The 15,485-nt window shown below is 42.7% G+C and overlaps 1 protein-coding gene across 5 annotated transcripts in view; it reads right to left on the reverse strand.

The window, feature by feature from the left end:
* Window positions 1–15,485, reverse strand: part of LOC131889833 (bicaudal D-related protein homolog) — a 32,760-nt gene continuing 17,275 nt past the window's right edge. For 2 of the 5 annotated variants that reach the window (XM_059239047.1, XM_059239055.1), the window contains exons 2-8: window positions 10,265–10,377; window positions 6,065–6,213; window positions 4,635–4,863; window positions 3,108–3,461; window positions 2,384–2,709; window positions 2,139–2,244; window positions 1–849 (exon numbers count right to left, since the gene is read on the reverse strand). In XM_059239047.1, the coding sequence (XP_059095030.1) occupies window positions 337–849; window positions 2,139–2,244; window positions 2,384–2,709; window positions 3,108–3,461; window positions 4,635–4,863; window positions 6,065–6,213; window positions 10,265–10,377 (1,790 nt within the window). In that variant the 3' untranslated portion in view covers window positions 1–336. Of the gene's footprint in view, window positions 850–1,198; window positions 1,577–2,138; window positions 2,245–2,383; window positions 2,710–3,107; window positions 3,462–4,634; window positions 4,864–6,064; window positions 6,214–10,264; window positions 10,378–11,317; window positions 11,826–15,485 lie in introns of those variants that run through there. The other 3 variants (XR_009374239.1, XM_059239040.1, XM_059239067.1) reach the window with 3 other exon arrangements.

The following is a 15,485-nucleotide window of genomic DNA, read 5'->3' on the forward strand; positions in this document are numbered from 1 at the left end:
TAGATTGAACATAGTTTTATTTTCTTATTAATCTCATGCATCAAGATGGGATTATCATAAATTTTGTTCGTACAAAAAGACCACAAAAAACAAGGCAGCTTGCGAATGGCTTATCACAATGGCAAAGAAGAATTGAGTGCTCGTCACCTCTTTCAAAAAAGGAATTCAACTTTCACAACTTTCAGGGTTTACACATTTTCTTTTTTGGGGGGCGGTAATAATCGAGACAATGGAGGTACGCAAGATTAATTGGATTCCATTGTCTCAAAGAAACAAGAATTTAGCATCTCAATCGGATGGGGTCGCAGAGGTTGCAGGATGAACGTCTTGAAATTCTTATTCGTGTTCATCTTGAGCCTGGGAGAGAACATGGAATATTTCCTTGAAAATCTCTTTGTAATTGGTCTTTGAGGACATCATGATTGGTAACTCTCGCTTATCCACAGGCGGAAACCTTTCTTTAAGGCTCAAGAGCTGATGTCTGCAGCTTTCCTCTGTGCGTGCGGTGATCTCCTGGAGATTCCTCAAAAACTCCCTCGCATCCGTTTGCGTTTGGGCGTTGGTCTGCGTTACCTTGATGTCTGGATCAAGCTCGAAACAGCAATCCGGATCCTCGATTATGTGTTGATGTTCATACATGAGGAGCTCCTCTTGGAGTGATAGAGGTGGGTTAGAAGTGGGCGTGCCAAAAGGAGGAAGTGAAGAGGCTCTGATAAGGAGCTGGGATGGCACCTTGGAGACCTCCTCGGGGAACTGGGGATTAAGGTTAATAGTGGGGACTTGCAAGCAATGAAGTGGGTCAGTGGGACTGGCTGCGTTTGTTGTTGTTGCTGATAGGGTTAGATCATCCTGTATGAAAAAACAAGAAGAGTTCATCTCTCTGGCAAGGAATTAGTGGATAAATTTGAAAGTCAGTTGTGCTTCATATATAGGGGAGCAGAACAAACAAAGGCTAATTTGTACAAACGAAATCAGAGCACATATTCCTAATTTAAAGAGAACCTTTTTTTACCTTCATAATTTTAGAGGGAAAAGGTTAGAATCAATGTTCCTTTTCTTCTATTTCTTATCAGAAAAATGGGAATGGTCTTTACAAAATCAAAAAAATTGCAAATATTTTACACGGAGGGAGAGGTAGAGTTTGAGACGTGAAGGAATGTTAGTTTTATGACTGAAACATCCTCGCCTCGAAGCTTACCGTGTTGAAAGACTAGAAGGCCCTTTTTGTCATAGCACCATAGGTAGAAGTTAGAATCAAGATTTAAGGTTCACAGCCTTGGACCCTAAGTTTTCCGATGGCAGTTGTTAGTAGTAGTAGACGTTGCTCTGGTAGTAGCAGTATCGGTAGGAGCAGAAGTTAGTGAAGGAAAGAGTTGTTAAGATTGGTCGGCTAGAAGCATGCCCATATCCTGTCCCCCAAGCACTCAAGAGTCTGAAGAAACATGACAAGGATGAGAATGGCACCAATCCACAAGTCCAGCCAAGGACGAGTTACACTCCGAAGACGAAGGGTGGTCCAAGAGGTGAAAGAACCGTCTTCAAATCGGGTTATCAAACACCTCCAGAGCACGTTGAGCTAAATTGAGGAAGAAAGTCACACAAAAACTGTCTTGAGAACCATTTTGTACAAAACAACAGTCCCCTGATCTCTCAAAAAAAGCCATGCAACCAAACTACGACGCTGACAAGAAAGTTTATGACCTTTTAGTAAAGGATCGTTTTTTCCCATAGATTTTCCTCCTGCCCACAAAGTTTGAGATGCTTTTACAAAAGTTCCTCAAAACCACTTTTTCATTGGAAAGAAATGACCTTTTTTTGAATCGCTCTACTTGGAAAGGAACCCGTTTTAAAACCAACGTGGCGAATGCAAGCAAGCAAACACCTTCAGCATCTTGGCTCATGGTTTGATGTGAACGCAATTGTCTTGGAATGCTGAATAAATTGCATCGTGCAGAAACGCTAACAACCACGTTTTCATTACGAGAATAAACTTTCTTGTCAGAGAGCAAGCCTTATAAAACGCACCGCAAGCAATTCACTACAATTCTACAACTCTACGATTAATCCATGGGAAGAACATCATAATTCGATCAATAAATGACCCCCTCTTCCACTGGAAATAAATCATTCGCATTTACCTGGGCTCTGAGTGTTTGAGAGATTTGTTGGGCGGCTTGTCCCACCAGTTCCCCAAGGGGGAAATCTTCGATCGGTCCAAGGCAGGTCCGACACACCTTTCCACTTCTACAATGATATTCAACACCACACCAGTTAGTTAGTCACTTACGTATCACTCACTCAGCAATCTTCACAGCGCCAATAAAGCGGTAGGCCATAAACCAATTGTGGTCATGTTCAATATCCATTGTTATTATATTTGTACCTGACAACATCCAAGTCCTCCATTTCATCGCGTACATTGGTCAACGTGTGGTGAAACAGACCATCGTCCTCAATGGCATTCAAGCTCTCCTCGTTGGCCTTCCCCTCGAGATCCGAGGTCTTTAAGGCGGCATTTTCCACTTGGAGCTTGGAAATGATAATCTCAAGCTCTTTGGCTCGTTCCAAGACTTCGTCGTATTTCCCGCGCAGATTGTTCAACTCGGAAATCAATTGGAGATCGTGCTCATGGCTGAGTTCTAAAGAGGACAGATCCCGTTCTGTTAAAGGCAGGGATCGGTGAGGATCATTGGGAACTCGGGTGGCATCCTAAAAGACGGATATGATTCGAGTGTGAAGGCATGTTTGCAAGAAGAGCCGAATATTAGCGAGACAAACGTCCCCGAACGGATCAATCCACGAGATGACCAGAGGAATCAGTTTTGTTTTATTTTATTTTCTTTTTTTTCCTTTTCGAACGTAATTGATGGTAAAAGTGCGCGATTTGAAGCTATTGCGCAATATATGCCAAGTTGAGGAGGCCCACAGCCAGATTGCTTACGTTTTTCACTCACTTTTGGTGGTCAAGCAACGGCTGCAGGCCATCTCAGAGCGGCATTTGTTCGAAAAACATCTTGCATATGCCACCTTAAGATCCGCTTATCTATTCACTCTAACCGTCTCTCTGAGTGTCAATCAACCAACCAACCAACCAACCACCAACCAACCTTAAGTTCTTTGGCAAGAGTCGAGATATTCTCGTGATGATCGTTATCGGAATGTTCTGAGCTGGAGAACGGGTGGGTGTGCGAGTCGATGGAACTACTGCTGTACCCGGAGGATGAGGGAGGTTGGAAGAAGTCAAAGATGTCCCCGGTGGAGACTTCGGCTCCCAGATGATCCTGTCGTTCCTCCTCATCTCCGTCTTGTTCTTCTTTTTCATCCTCGTCGTCGTCATCATCCTCGTCCCCATTCGATTCGGAATGGGTGAGAGAACTCGGGTTGGGATCATCGCTGGAAGTGGCTCCACTTCTATCGTCATCGTTGGCATGACGAACAAAAGTGGGCAAGATCAAGTGGAACTGAATATGGGGAAGAAAGGTAAAACTAAATCATAAGCAAAACTGAAAACAGTGCGCGGAAGTGTCGTAATAGGTCAAAGCCCGGAGTGGAGGAGAAACCAGAAGATGAAATATGTGCCAGAAACACAGAAACAAGAAAAGAAGAACAAAATATGAACAAGCTTTGAATGTGGTTGCAGGTGAACTCCTCGAGAGCCATGACAATGCACCTGTGGAAGATGATTGTGTTGGTTTTTCTCTCTTCCAATTGTTCGTGGCCCCCATGAAAATCCGTTTTTGAGGGGAGTAGTAGGTAGGAGCAGGAGGATTTACACAATTGAAAAGTGCGCCTGCCATCGTCTTGACCATATGTCAAAAAGAAAACAATCCCCGTGGCCATTGAAGTCGAAGAACATGAAGAAGAAGAACCCTTGGACATGTCCAAAAGTAAAGATAATATATGGTACCGCACTCGCTGGGAGGAAATTGAAAGAGTCGAGAGAAAAAGTAACTCGCCTTGTAATGAACGAACACGACAAATGAATGTCAGCTCAAAAGCCATCTTCTCCCAGTTTTCCCTGGCCAAATAGTAATCTATCTGACTGAAGGCCGGGCGGAACACGGACACGAGGGGAAATTGCATTTCCGTGTCGCTTTCCCATTTTTCTACCATGCTAAATGAGTATCTTTTCATTCCCAAGATTTTTGGGAAATCTTGAATTCCACGGATGTAAAAAAACAACTTGGAATGGACATGGTATGGTATGGTTTTCTTTTGCTTCATACCAATTAGCAGGACCTGTCTTAGAGTGCTAGCAGTAATGAAATGGCTGTAACTCATTCCAATTTTTTGACAATGGAAGGCGGCTTCAGTCCTTGATAAAAATATCAAATACTTGGAAAAAAACGAGAAAGTAGCAACGATTGGCTACCTTTGCCGAGAAGTGGATCTCGCTTCATTTACATTTTTTCTTTCCAATTTTCATGATGATCGTAATCATCAATCTTCGATAAGTGAGCAAGATTTATTAACGTTTTGAATAGCTAGTGCGGACAGATCGTGTTTTTTAAGACACCACGTTAAAAATCGCTTCCCCAAAATGAAAACCCAGTGCAAGTTCAAGACATCCGAGAGCGGGCCCACATCCTTCACAAGTTCATGTGTCAAGCTAATTAAAAGCCCATTGGACTCACCTCTGAATCAGTTCGCTTCCATTTCTCGGACGAGAGCAGACATTCCACAATGGACGAGGATTTCCGTCGATCTTTTCGCCGCCGTCCGTTTTTGATGGCATTGGGCGTGGCATTAGTGTGATTGTGGTGGACGGAGTCCAAGGAATGTAGCTCTTCATTCCGGATCTGCTCGAGCTGTCGTTGAAGCTCTTCACAGCGAGATTCCAAGCACTCGACCGTAAACGACAAGCTAGAGAGAAAGAGCCAACGGGAAAACGCTTTGAAAATTGATGATCAGGAATGATTCGAAATTAATTAGACGAGACCAAAAGGATGACTCGGAAGAATAGATGGAAGAGAGAGGAGTCGAGAGGAAAGGCAAAAAAAAAAAACAAGATTGCCTGGAGATAATTACCACAATTATCGGTTCAGAAATGAGTCAAAGGCACCCACTCTGGCTATACTTTCTGTAAGTATGCAAACTGTATTGACTCCAAAGCTGGGCTCAAGAGCAGATTCCTGAAGAACTCCATCCTCCTTCTTTTTAGAATATCGACGGTGTTTTCAGTCTATCGCCTATTTACGATTGATGCTCTGTTCGAACACAATCGTAAGGTTTAGTATTGGTAACTGGAATGAAAGAAGCAAAATGCTCCTTTCAAATCCAAATGGACTCCGTTAGCAAATAAATGCCAAAAGAACCAAGCATCGCAAGACAAGGTCAATGATGAAGAAAAAAAGCCCGTTCATCGGCACGATTTCCTCTCTCGAAGAACTGGCAAAGTCATCAATTGTTGGAGAGACCATTAAGGATCTCGTCGAGAAAAGAAGAATGTGTGCCGTTTTGAAAGTGCCATGAGATGTCGGAAGTTCAACCCGTTGTGTTTCTGTGCCAAATGGATAGTAGTGAGCCCTCCATTGAGTACAATACACATGACCTCTGCACAACAAGTTCGGGGTGGAGTGCCAGAAGAAATATGTCATGAGAGCAATATGAGGAGATGGTTAACGCACGCCTCCAACCAACAATAAGGTAAAGGTGAAACACAGAACTGGTGGGGGGCTAAAAAAAAGAAAAATTGGCGAGGGGGGAATTTAGGTCGACCTATTTCCTGTTGGCAAATGGAACAATGAAATTGAAAGCCATAACCCAACATCCGGCAGAGTTAAGTCCGAACAAAAATGCCCTTTAGAAACTTGACACTGGCCGTGCAATTGTTGAAAAAAGGTCAGGGGCACTTGACAATTCACTTTGAGCACTCGCAACCACAACCAGGCGAGGTTGGGGAGAGGGGAATAATGCATCCTCAAGAAATTCGATAAACCTATCAATTCATTCGCCATCTCCATGGAACAAATTACCATGGATTGACAAAAATTGTTTAAAGAATAGAAATATAAAAATTGTTGGAAAAATTCGACAGACATTTGAGTGTCCCATGGTTACTCACGTTTTCAAGTTGTGCTTGTCGGCATGGTTCTCGTCCACGAGTTTTCGATTGGTTTTCTCGAGATCCGAGTTGGAAACCTCCAATTGTTCGCAGGTTTTGACTTGGTTCTCGTTGACTTCTCTCAGGGCAATATTCTGTTTATTCAGGTACTAGAAAAAAAAAGATCAAGATATGCCACAGTAAGTAAAGTAGCCATTATCATGGATGGGCTCTTGGATGGTTTGACTCTCGCAATTTGGTTGCACATCTGCCCTGCCAACGATGGCGATTTCTCCGAAAATTAAGATGATTTTCGGGAAACAAAAGAGAGAACTACAATTACACTTCCCAAGAACCAGACACAAAATCATATTGGCCAGACCATTTTGCACAGTGGCCAGACAGAAATTTTGCACGAGGTCCCATTTGTCAATATTGGCAAGTAAGACGGTGTTCTGTTGAAGGGGATGAACCAATTGAACATTCAGTGGGACTGGAAATTCATTTCACCCACCATCTACTGGACGTCCAAATTTAAGAAAGCAAAAACACTTACAATTCCTAGAATATCCATTCTTGTCTTCCTGGACACAAAGGCCTATATAGGTTTTTATTAGCATGCCGCCGAACAATGCGGATAATTACTTTCAGTCTTTTTGGTACCGTTCTACATTCCATAATTGAATATCGACTCTTGTTTAACATTGGTCACGTCACTTCTTATGGCTTCAAATCCTAATGTTTGACGGATGGGAACATGAGACTGAACTGAAAAAACGAGGAGGTTGAGAAAAATATATTTCTAACGACGACAGAATTGGAGATGTTCAAGTCTCCATACGTACTCTCATTTCAATGATCTAATGAATCCATCCAAGTTCATCCACCATGGTACATTTTGGTGATTGAGACTCTTTTCCTTGTACATGAACAAGATGATGATTATGATGAGAATGACGTGGATCTATCATTAGGCCGTGGTCAACCCTAGGGTTTCGCGTTAAAACTTTCACAGCACTAACCACTTATCTCTCTCTATTTAGAGACATTTCAATCGTCTGGTCAGAACCATGAGATAAAGTGAAAGATGTCGTTGACTGGTCATCAAACCTAGACCAATAATTGTGCTATTATTATGGTTTTCTACTACTTCTAACTCCTTATAGGTCATTCATTCCCTTCCCAATGAAATTGCGTCCTATTAAGTAGTACATTGTTGACGCACAAAAAATTGATCATTGATGACTTGAGTGGACGTCCATCATTGGAGGAGGCAAAAGTGATTTGCTTTGGAAGAGTACAATTTATTTGTAGTAATGCAAACACTGGGCGCGATTTGTTGGAAATTGATTCGCTATAACCACAAGGCGTGAAACGATGAACTAAATCATTTGTCTGGATCTTGCTGTTGCCTTTAAATACGCTTTAACTTGAAACGTGTACTCCCAACAAGAAAAACACGAGACCACAACATTAGCATGAACACTAAAGCGAGCCAGCAACCCTGAGCAAGCTGATTGACTCTCATTCAGTATCGATAGATACACAGGAGGACTGCAATATGTCTTTGAACAAACACACAATGTTAAATAAAACAGTACTGGTCTCTACGAGGCTTGCCTATGTTTTGAGGGCCTCACATCACTTGCGCTTACAGGGTGACAAAAAAAACACTATTAGAAATATCAAAGCGGTTATGACGCTTTTCCACACTAGATGCAAACCGAGAATGTCTGCAGCCGAAAAATTATTGCTGATAAGAATTTAAAAACTAGGTGCTCAAGGATTATATCAAATTATAAGAAATCATATTAGTGGCGTAAGAAATTCGATAACGCCATCATGAATTTAAAAAAAGAAATAAGGTTTAAGATTTTGTTGTCACCCTGTAAATACCATAAAATACATGGATCAATAAATCTACACCCATGCACCACAGTGGCGTCAATGCTTTGTCTGGAGTAAGATAGACATTTACATTCCAACATTCTGCCGGCATTGCACTAAAAGATACCCAATTATGATGTTGATAAGGCAAGAATTTCCTAACGAGTATGAAAAGTGTAATTTAAGTTTAACCCTCGGTTCATTATTAGTTTGTTTGGTTGGCTTCCATAAAGTACATCTTTCTGACGATCGACACAGACTGTCTCGCATTGGTTATTGGCATACCTTGCGGAGTCATCTTCTTGTCAGTATTCATTTACTACTCGAGATTTCATGAACACCTTTTGTAGCTTTTGATCTGTGCCCGTGAACGGTTTGTCATCCAAGATACGAGGTTGTTAAAAGAGAAGGCACGAATAGTTTGGATGGGTTGATTGAAACCCACCAATTTGAGCTGCAGCTCGGGTAATTTAGTAAAACACAACACCTATGGTGTGTGTAAAAGGGTGCTCGATAGTCACAGATTAACCAATCAACAACAAGCAGACTTCCAAATTTCATTCAGCATAATATGATTCAAGGACTCGTTGGTATTTGGTATTACATTGGTTGAAAACTTCGTTCCTGGAGAATTTAGTGAGCAATCGCCATTTACCTTGTTCTCTGAGAGCGTCTAAGAGACGTGTCTTTAGATTCTGGGCAGAAAGCTCCTGAGAAACTATCATCGTCACCACCATCATCATCATCACAATCCCCACTACCAATGGTGTTGTTCATTCGAATGTAGTCGCTACTTCCAGTGAGCGAGTCGTCTTCAAGTGCGATCTTTTCTCTCTTATCACCGCATTTAACCCCGGGAATGCGTTTACCAACATCCGGCTCTTGCTCACTCAATTTATTTTTCCAACCGGCAAAGGGTTAATGGAAATTACGTCGCTATTGACTTTCAAGTGTTCAAGTTCTAGCCATTCGGAGTACATTCAGAGAGTAATTCACGTTTGAAGGACCCTCTTTTGTTGACCTCCTTTCCAAATGACTCCTTCCTTATTCATCCCTGGGATTGTTTGAAATTCAATAGCTCACCAATAATTACAATGGGATCGAGTGTGCTTCGAGCTTGCTTGCACACACCCCTATGTTCATGGCGCAAATAGTAGGGAAGGGTGATTCCTCCACACCCTTCCTCAAATTTCCATTGACAGGTAAATAACAAGCACTAAATGGCAACCACCAGTGGTACTCTTAGTGCTCCCAGTGCTCCTAGTGCTCCTATCATCATCACACGGTGCAAGTGGCGATGGACTCGAAATCCCCTCAGGGTTTTTGGATGGTCTCTCTTAATGTCAAAACGACTGGCCATCTGACAAAATTTTCCAAGGCGTTTCAAATGTCTCCAAACCAAAACTTGAAAGATCTTCTGGGCCATAGAATGGCTTTTAGTAATCGAAGCTCTAAGGCGCATTTTAAATGGCCTCCTCCACTCGGGTTCATGTGTTCTTGAACGGTATATGGAGCTAAATGTTGGTCGAGCATTCATGGAGGCCTGCCAGGACTACCTACCATTATCATTCCAGGGCACAAAGAATTTCCCCTGGCTCAATAAATAGAAGGAAGAAAACTATTTATGATCAAAGGAGATGAAGCGATTGCCAAACATCCTAACGACCGATTGTTCCATCCACTGAATGGCACAAAGGGTGGTGTCTTGAAGGCGAGCTATCTGAATGATTCGAAGGAAAGTCAGACTGGGCTTTGAAGCTCATTCATCCAGCCGAGCCCGACCATTGGGCCTCAAATAAGTCCATTGGGTTCGAATTGGGGTAGACCACGGAAGAGCTTCCTGCCTTTGAGTGGTTCTGGCACATATCAATCATCTAGTGATCAAATTTCTCCCTCATTTTGTATGGAAATTGTTTCCATCTTCAAGACGAGATTCTGCCCACATCGGATCGATGCACTAACATCCTCCATCTTGAGGGACTCCTCTTAGAACGGACGGGATATTTCCTAACAAAGTAATTCAGATCAATGCTCTACCAATATTCTAGTTGTAAACCCCAAATCGAATAGCTACATAAGACTCTACAAACAATCGTCGAGTCCATATTTGCTTCGAGTTACTGAAAGTAAGAGGGAATGGCCGAATTCGTCTCATGCCGGAATTCAGATGGCTCTCTGTTTTCTAACACGATTTTCCCCTTGAATATCTGGAGCGAAAAGCCCTGCCAAGACAACAAGATATCTGATCTCGAAATCGAGCATCGTTGCATTAGCATGATGTCTGGTTGGTTCTTCCATGAAGAGAGTTGTCGTCGCCTATTCGTCTTGACTCACCTCGATTTCTTGGGCTTGATCATCGATATGGGCTTGCTGATGTTTCAATGAGTTTTCCAATTCTTTGTTTCTTTCCAGGAGTGTTTTACCCAGTTCGGCTGCTAGTTGCAAATCTGGAAGAAACGAACAGAAAACGAAATCTGCAATTAGTCTGGAAGAAACCATGAACCCAGTCCAGAGAAAAGTGAAAAGGCGCAGGCGGAGGTTGTTGATGCACAATATAAATCGACTTTATTAACTTGACTTTTGTTTTAGATCCCTGGGATAGATAAAGAGATGCCATTGTTTTTAAGTCGTCGATGAAAAATGCTCTTTTTACAGTTGTTCGAGACGTTATGAATGTTAGAACAATCCCTAGCAAACGAGTTGTGGTTTCAAGTTGCCACTGATGATGATAGTAATGGCATGACGCCGATCTCTGGTAACAAATAATTAGTCTGTTGTTGGTCGTTCGACAGTGAAGATTCTGACACGCAGGATATGGACTCGATCCTCTACGAGCATAAAGTGCCCTCCCCAAGATTGCCACGGGCACAGATCAAGTGTGTGGTGGCGTCCAGATCGTAGATCATCATGATCAAATGTGTGAGAAGCCAGGGGATTCCTTGAAATCCAAACGTCCAAATGTTCTTTCGTCGAGCTCGGCGAGCTTATAATTACCAAAAGTACCAAGTACCTCGTATCAATTGGCATCTTTGCAGACAATTAACTTTATCTCACTTGCTTACTCTTGTCTCCACACCTGAATTGTGGCGAACCATTCGAAGCGATATCACCTTCAAAATGTGTGCTTATTTTGAAGTTGTAGATGTAGTTCCAACTAATTATGGGCTCATAAAGGAGGCACATATCAGAAGGGTATCCAACAATCCGAGTAGCAGTTATCATAACTGACAACTGACTTGAGTTGGAATAACATTCTCCAAAGGAAATGAGCTCTTCCTCCACAGATCAACCCCTCAAAGTTGCCTTAGTCTTCAATACCATTTGTAATTTGAAATTTATGGAATGCACATAGCTAATTGCCAGTTTTGGGAGTGCTAAGAGCCATACCATTAGTGCCATTTAAGCATTCCAATTCGACGGTGTAATCCCAACCGAGCGAGTTCAGGGTGGATTCTGCGGCCGAGTTCGTGTAGGGCACTCTCAGCGACCAATCCATAGATATGGGGTTTTGTGTCGACGGATGGCTGCCGTTGAGGCTGCCAAGATTGGTGATGGTGGTGTTGGTGGTGGTGATACTGTAACTTGATTTGATAGTGCTAGGGGGCGTGGTACCAAGCAGGGAGGGTATGGCTGCGGCAGACGGCTCTTCCTCGGCAATCTCTCCGCCCAAGCCCTCCCAAATGCCTGAAGTGGGACAAAGCGCGGTGGTGGAACTGAGTGCATCACTAGAGTTCCTTCGACTGCACCAGACTGAGAGCGAGTTCCGCTTGTGGGCCAACGAATATCGTCCCTCTGGAACCGGCTTCTTCCGATCCATAAGTCCAGGGAAAATAGACGACTGAAGAGGCTCACTTCTTCGACATCAAGGCGGGGAACTCGGAGCTCTCACTTCACAAGTCTGTTTAGAACGGGAGTGCACACGATTCTTGTCGTTTATATAATGTACTGAGTGTTCACCATGCGGACACCGCAAACTATCTTCAACGAGGATGCATGATCCGAGTTCGAAATAAAAAGTACTCGTATCAATATAAATAGAAAAAAAGAACAAGATCGCATGAGAAAAAGATACGAATCTTCCCACTTCAACCAACCAAACACTACTACCGAACTTGGTTGTAGAATATCGCTCTCTGGAAAGGCATGCGGATTGAAGCCAACGTACGTAGACGCCAAGCTTCACGACGGCGAACTTCTCACTCGTTGAGCGAATCGACGAACGTGCAATAGGCAGTTTAGTGGTTGTACCTCTGATGCCCTCAGAAGGAAGGCCCCCCCCCTCCCCAACTCCAGTTTACCAACAAAAAGACGTACGTACCTACATGTGGATGAAGGGAATGTGGATTGCATTGTTGCGCACACTACATAAGTAGTTTGCCGGTAGCCAATGTGTTAAGGTTCTTTTGAGTCGGACTCGAGCAATGGAGGGTAGGGGCAACATAATTGTCAAAGGTGGGATTCGACTCACACTCAAAAATCAAAGTTTAACCAGACGAGGACGTCAAACTTACACGTATGTGGCATGTGGTTGGTTGCCTCAAGAACATGATTTATGAACGCCATGTTTCCTCCGAGGAAGCAACATTAGCAACACCGCCGAATCTTGGAACCAAACCAGGGCTTCAGTGGTCCTGGTAAAGCCAATAAACATTTAATGGGTTGCACTCAGATCATAACTTGGTTAAACCCAATTCCTTCAGAACGTACTCCCAACAATGGCATACCGGAGAGGCGTGGAAGCGGATGGACCCGGCATGACTTGACTTTTGACTGGAAATGCAACGGTATATCCGCGACATTGGACATGCTTCTTCTTGAGGCCTGGGAGGCATTTCATTAAAGTTAATTCGCCATTTGAGGTCGATTGCCGAGAGATCACAATAGAGCTGCTGTTCCATGAGGTTTGTGATCTGTGTGCCCAAGACGCCAAGTCGGGCCCTGTCATTACTGATGATGGCCTCTCCTCGAGCTTCTGATTTTAGGGCCCAGAAAGATTAATGAGCATCAAACCTCAAAGAAATGAGTGCACGACTTCATCAGTCACCATGACGTATCTCAATTTGTAAGTAGATCAGTGTTTCTACGATTGATTTTGAATTCAAACTTCTTCGAGAGTACAGAACAACGTATTTGAGGCTAAAGAGGCCTCTTGGAATGATTCTAATTGATTCTCAAGTTGATGAAAAGCCAATTCGTTTGTCAATTTTAGATTTGCCATTGAGGTTTTTTATCTCGTTGTCAAAGGTACGATAAGATCATGTGCAATTGTGGACGTTTTAGAGGGAAAAATTGGGTTTTGACTGAACAAGGAATTTGAACATAGGAGTACTTTTTCGCCAAAGGAACCCTGAGATGAGTCGTTTTTTTTTGTTTTCCATTGGTTTTAAAGTGGCCTTCTTACTTGAGTTTGTACTTTCACGGTCAAGCAAAAGATAACAAACGAACGTGTTACAAAAATATGACAATCTCAACATGGATTAGGTCCGGTTTCTAAAGAAAATGACCATGATAGACTGAACCACGCCATGATTTAAGCCACTAATGATATGCTTTCTATCTTAATAGGCGTTAAACTAACTTAGGGCACTGGATTGGTCCTGTGATAGCTTGAGGAGAGGAACCATCTGATAGCAAAATCGGACCTTAATTTGCGGTCCATAAAAAGCCATTTCATTTCGAAAAACAACATTAACATTGCATTGAAATCCGCTGTGAGAGTGACTAATTGTAGACTTATGCTTCAATTAAACGCATCGTACTTCATACCATATCTTACCGACTCTAAACTCAAACTACTCAAAAGGTAATATACTGTAGTAGCCAAACTGGAGGCCTCACAATTCAATGGAACTCTAGCACAATTATCCGACATTGCCAAGCCCCAAATGCTTCCAAAAGGTGACAACAGATTTCCGTACTTCTGACCAGCATGATTTGTTCCTGGATACGAACTTCGGTTAAAAGGAATGATGCCTCGTTTTTTTTCTTGACACCATCATGAAACCAGGAGAAGGGCCTTTGAAATACAAGGAACAAGCCCCTTCTAAGATGCTCTCATGTGACGACGGATATCTGAATGAATGCCATTTGCCAGTCCCAACATCACCTTTTCATCATTGACAATGCAATTTTTCAAAGCTCTTTGAGTTAAAACCATGTGGCTCAGTCGTATTCAAATGACTCTACTCAAAGGCGCAATCTTGGTTCCTTGATGAACTCCTTGGTTGCCGTCACAACAACCACACTCCATGATTAACGCCCCCCTTAAAACACCTCTAAACACTGAATTGCTATTCATAAACATCCCAATTGGACAATAACGATCCTCAAGATGAATACCCCAGCCATGGGAAAACCTTTAACCGTGCAGGGTGCATCAACGAGCCAATTAACTTCGGGTGTACTCGCATGAATATGAACTGACTGGCAAGGAATCCAGCTCTTTCAACTCCAAACGGAGCGTGATCCAATCCTTGATGCATGGCGGAAGGAAGGATAGGATTTCAGTCATTCTCGAATACTTTGGAATCGCTACACTTGCTGGCCATGATTGATGTATTCGCTCCAACGCCTTCATTGCAGACTTTGGCGTGGTCAAGACAGACATTAGCGATCTCATGGCAAAAATACTGCTGATTAGACCTCACCCCGTTTTTATATTTCATGCATGACAATCAGTGGTTTGCTCATCAGGACATGCTGTACATTCCCATGAATTGGCAATAAAAAGTAAAAACAGAGAATGTATATTTTGGATTTTTAAAAGACAAAAGCAACATGTTTGAAGAATAAATGAAAGGAAATCGCGTTTTGGCAAGCCATTTGGCATTTGCTTGATTCTAAATTAGGTTATTATCCATCCGTTTTGAAGTCGGTTCTTGGAGGCAAAAGTTCCCAAGATTTGATGCCTTTGGAATTGAAGCTACACTACTACGTACTAGTTGCATTGGTTCCGACTACACTATTTTATTGGTCGATAGAGGATGTGTTTCATTACGTAAGTAGCGCCTTGAGCCAAGAACCCTCTCTTGTCGGTTCATTCAATGCTCAGTCACCAGAAAATGGCCTCCCAAAATGTGCAGAAGGCGCAAGAATGAAATGGCCAGTCTGGACATGACGAAGTACTGCACTATCTTGGGAAGTTACCAACATCAGTCAAGATTGGCTGGAAACATTTAAGAGGAGAATCGCCCTGTCAAGAACAATGCATCCCATCGAGTTCAAGGTTCCAGCACAAATGTAAGCATTAAATACTGGAGATCAAATTGACCTAGAGACCACCGAATGCGTGTGCTTGATATACACACAAGTGTCCTGATGAGTGACGTTTCTCTCTTCAATAGAAGTCATCCGACTGAATTAATCACAACAACAACGCAATTTGTGCCATTCAAGTATAACAACAAGGTACAAGCAGGATCCCGAAAATGACAGCCACCCCCTAATTTTCTTCTTTGTTTTCATATCAGTCACATTAGTCTCAATCTGGTAAGCATACCAGAAGATATGTACAGTATGTACTGTAAGTCGTTCTTACCTTGTTCTAGATCGCTTC

This window comes from Tigriopus californicus, chromosome 1 (genome assembly GCF_007210705.1).
Source record: "Tigriopus californicus strain San Diego chromosome 1, Tcal_SD_v2.1, whole genome shotgun sequence".
Lineage (NCBI taxonomy): Eukaryota > Metazoa > Arthropoda > Copepoda > Harpacticoida > Harpacticidae > Tigriopus > Tigriopus californicus.